Source organism: Penaeus monodon, chromosome 30 (assembly GCF_015228065.2).
Source record: "Penaeus monodon isolate SGIC_2016 chromosome 30, NSTDA_Pmon_1, whole genome shotgun sequence".
In the NCBI taxonomy this organism is placed as follows: Eukaryota; Metazoa; Arthropoda; class Malacostraca; order Decapoda; family Penaeidae; genus Penaeus; species Penaeus monodon.
Window position 1 is genome coordinate 14002813 of NC_051415.1, and position 504 is coordinate 14003316.

Below are 504 nucleotides of genomic sequence, written 5' to 3' on the forward strand. Positions count from 1 at the left end.
CCTGTTCTCCCTCCAGCCGACGAGACACAAATCAAACAACGAGTGAGCTGCAGCTCCCAACAGCAGGATCGCCAAGGGCAGCGCCGCGTCCCCCGGCCACTTCATGACGGAGGAGGGGGAGGGGCAGGCGGGGAGGTGCCCGGTGAGGGTGCAGGAGCTACCCCCGGAGGAGGAGGCCCGCCTGGTGACCCTGGGGTTCAAGGGCTACACTGGGCTGGTGCGCACACAGCCTGGGGGGATGTTGATGAAGGCCAGGTGGGTGTAGGCGCCCGAGGGCTGCCTGGCTGCTCCGTCGCGTCGCCGATCTCTGGCGTGATTGTCAGGGATTGTTGTTGTTGCAATCCTAGATTTGTTGCATTCGACGCGTTTGTCGCTTTCGAAATCATAAAATCTATAGGATCTTTTACAATTGCCCTTATGACTAAGATTATTACCATATTAATTACAGTTATTTAGCTGTTATTTATAGTCGTTACCTTTATTAATTGCCACCCCAGTTATGGA

At 55.2% G+C, this 504-nt stretch overlaps 1 protein-coding gene across 4 annotated transcripts in view; it reads left to right on the forward strand.

The window, feature by feature from the left end:
* Positions 1–504, forward strand: part of LOC119592534 (sulfotransferase 1E1-like) — an 8190-nt gene that overhangs the window by 916 nt on the left and 6770 nt on the right. For all 4 annotated transcript variants that reach the window (XM_037941397.1, XM_037941395.1, XM_037941396.1 and 1 more), the window contains exon 2: positions 17–255. In XM_037941397.1, coding sequence (XP_037797325.1) covers positions 104–255 — 152 coding nt within the window. In that variant the 5' untranslated portion in view covers positions 17–103. The remainder of the gene's footprint in view (positions 1–16; positions 256–504) is intronic.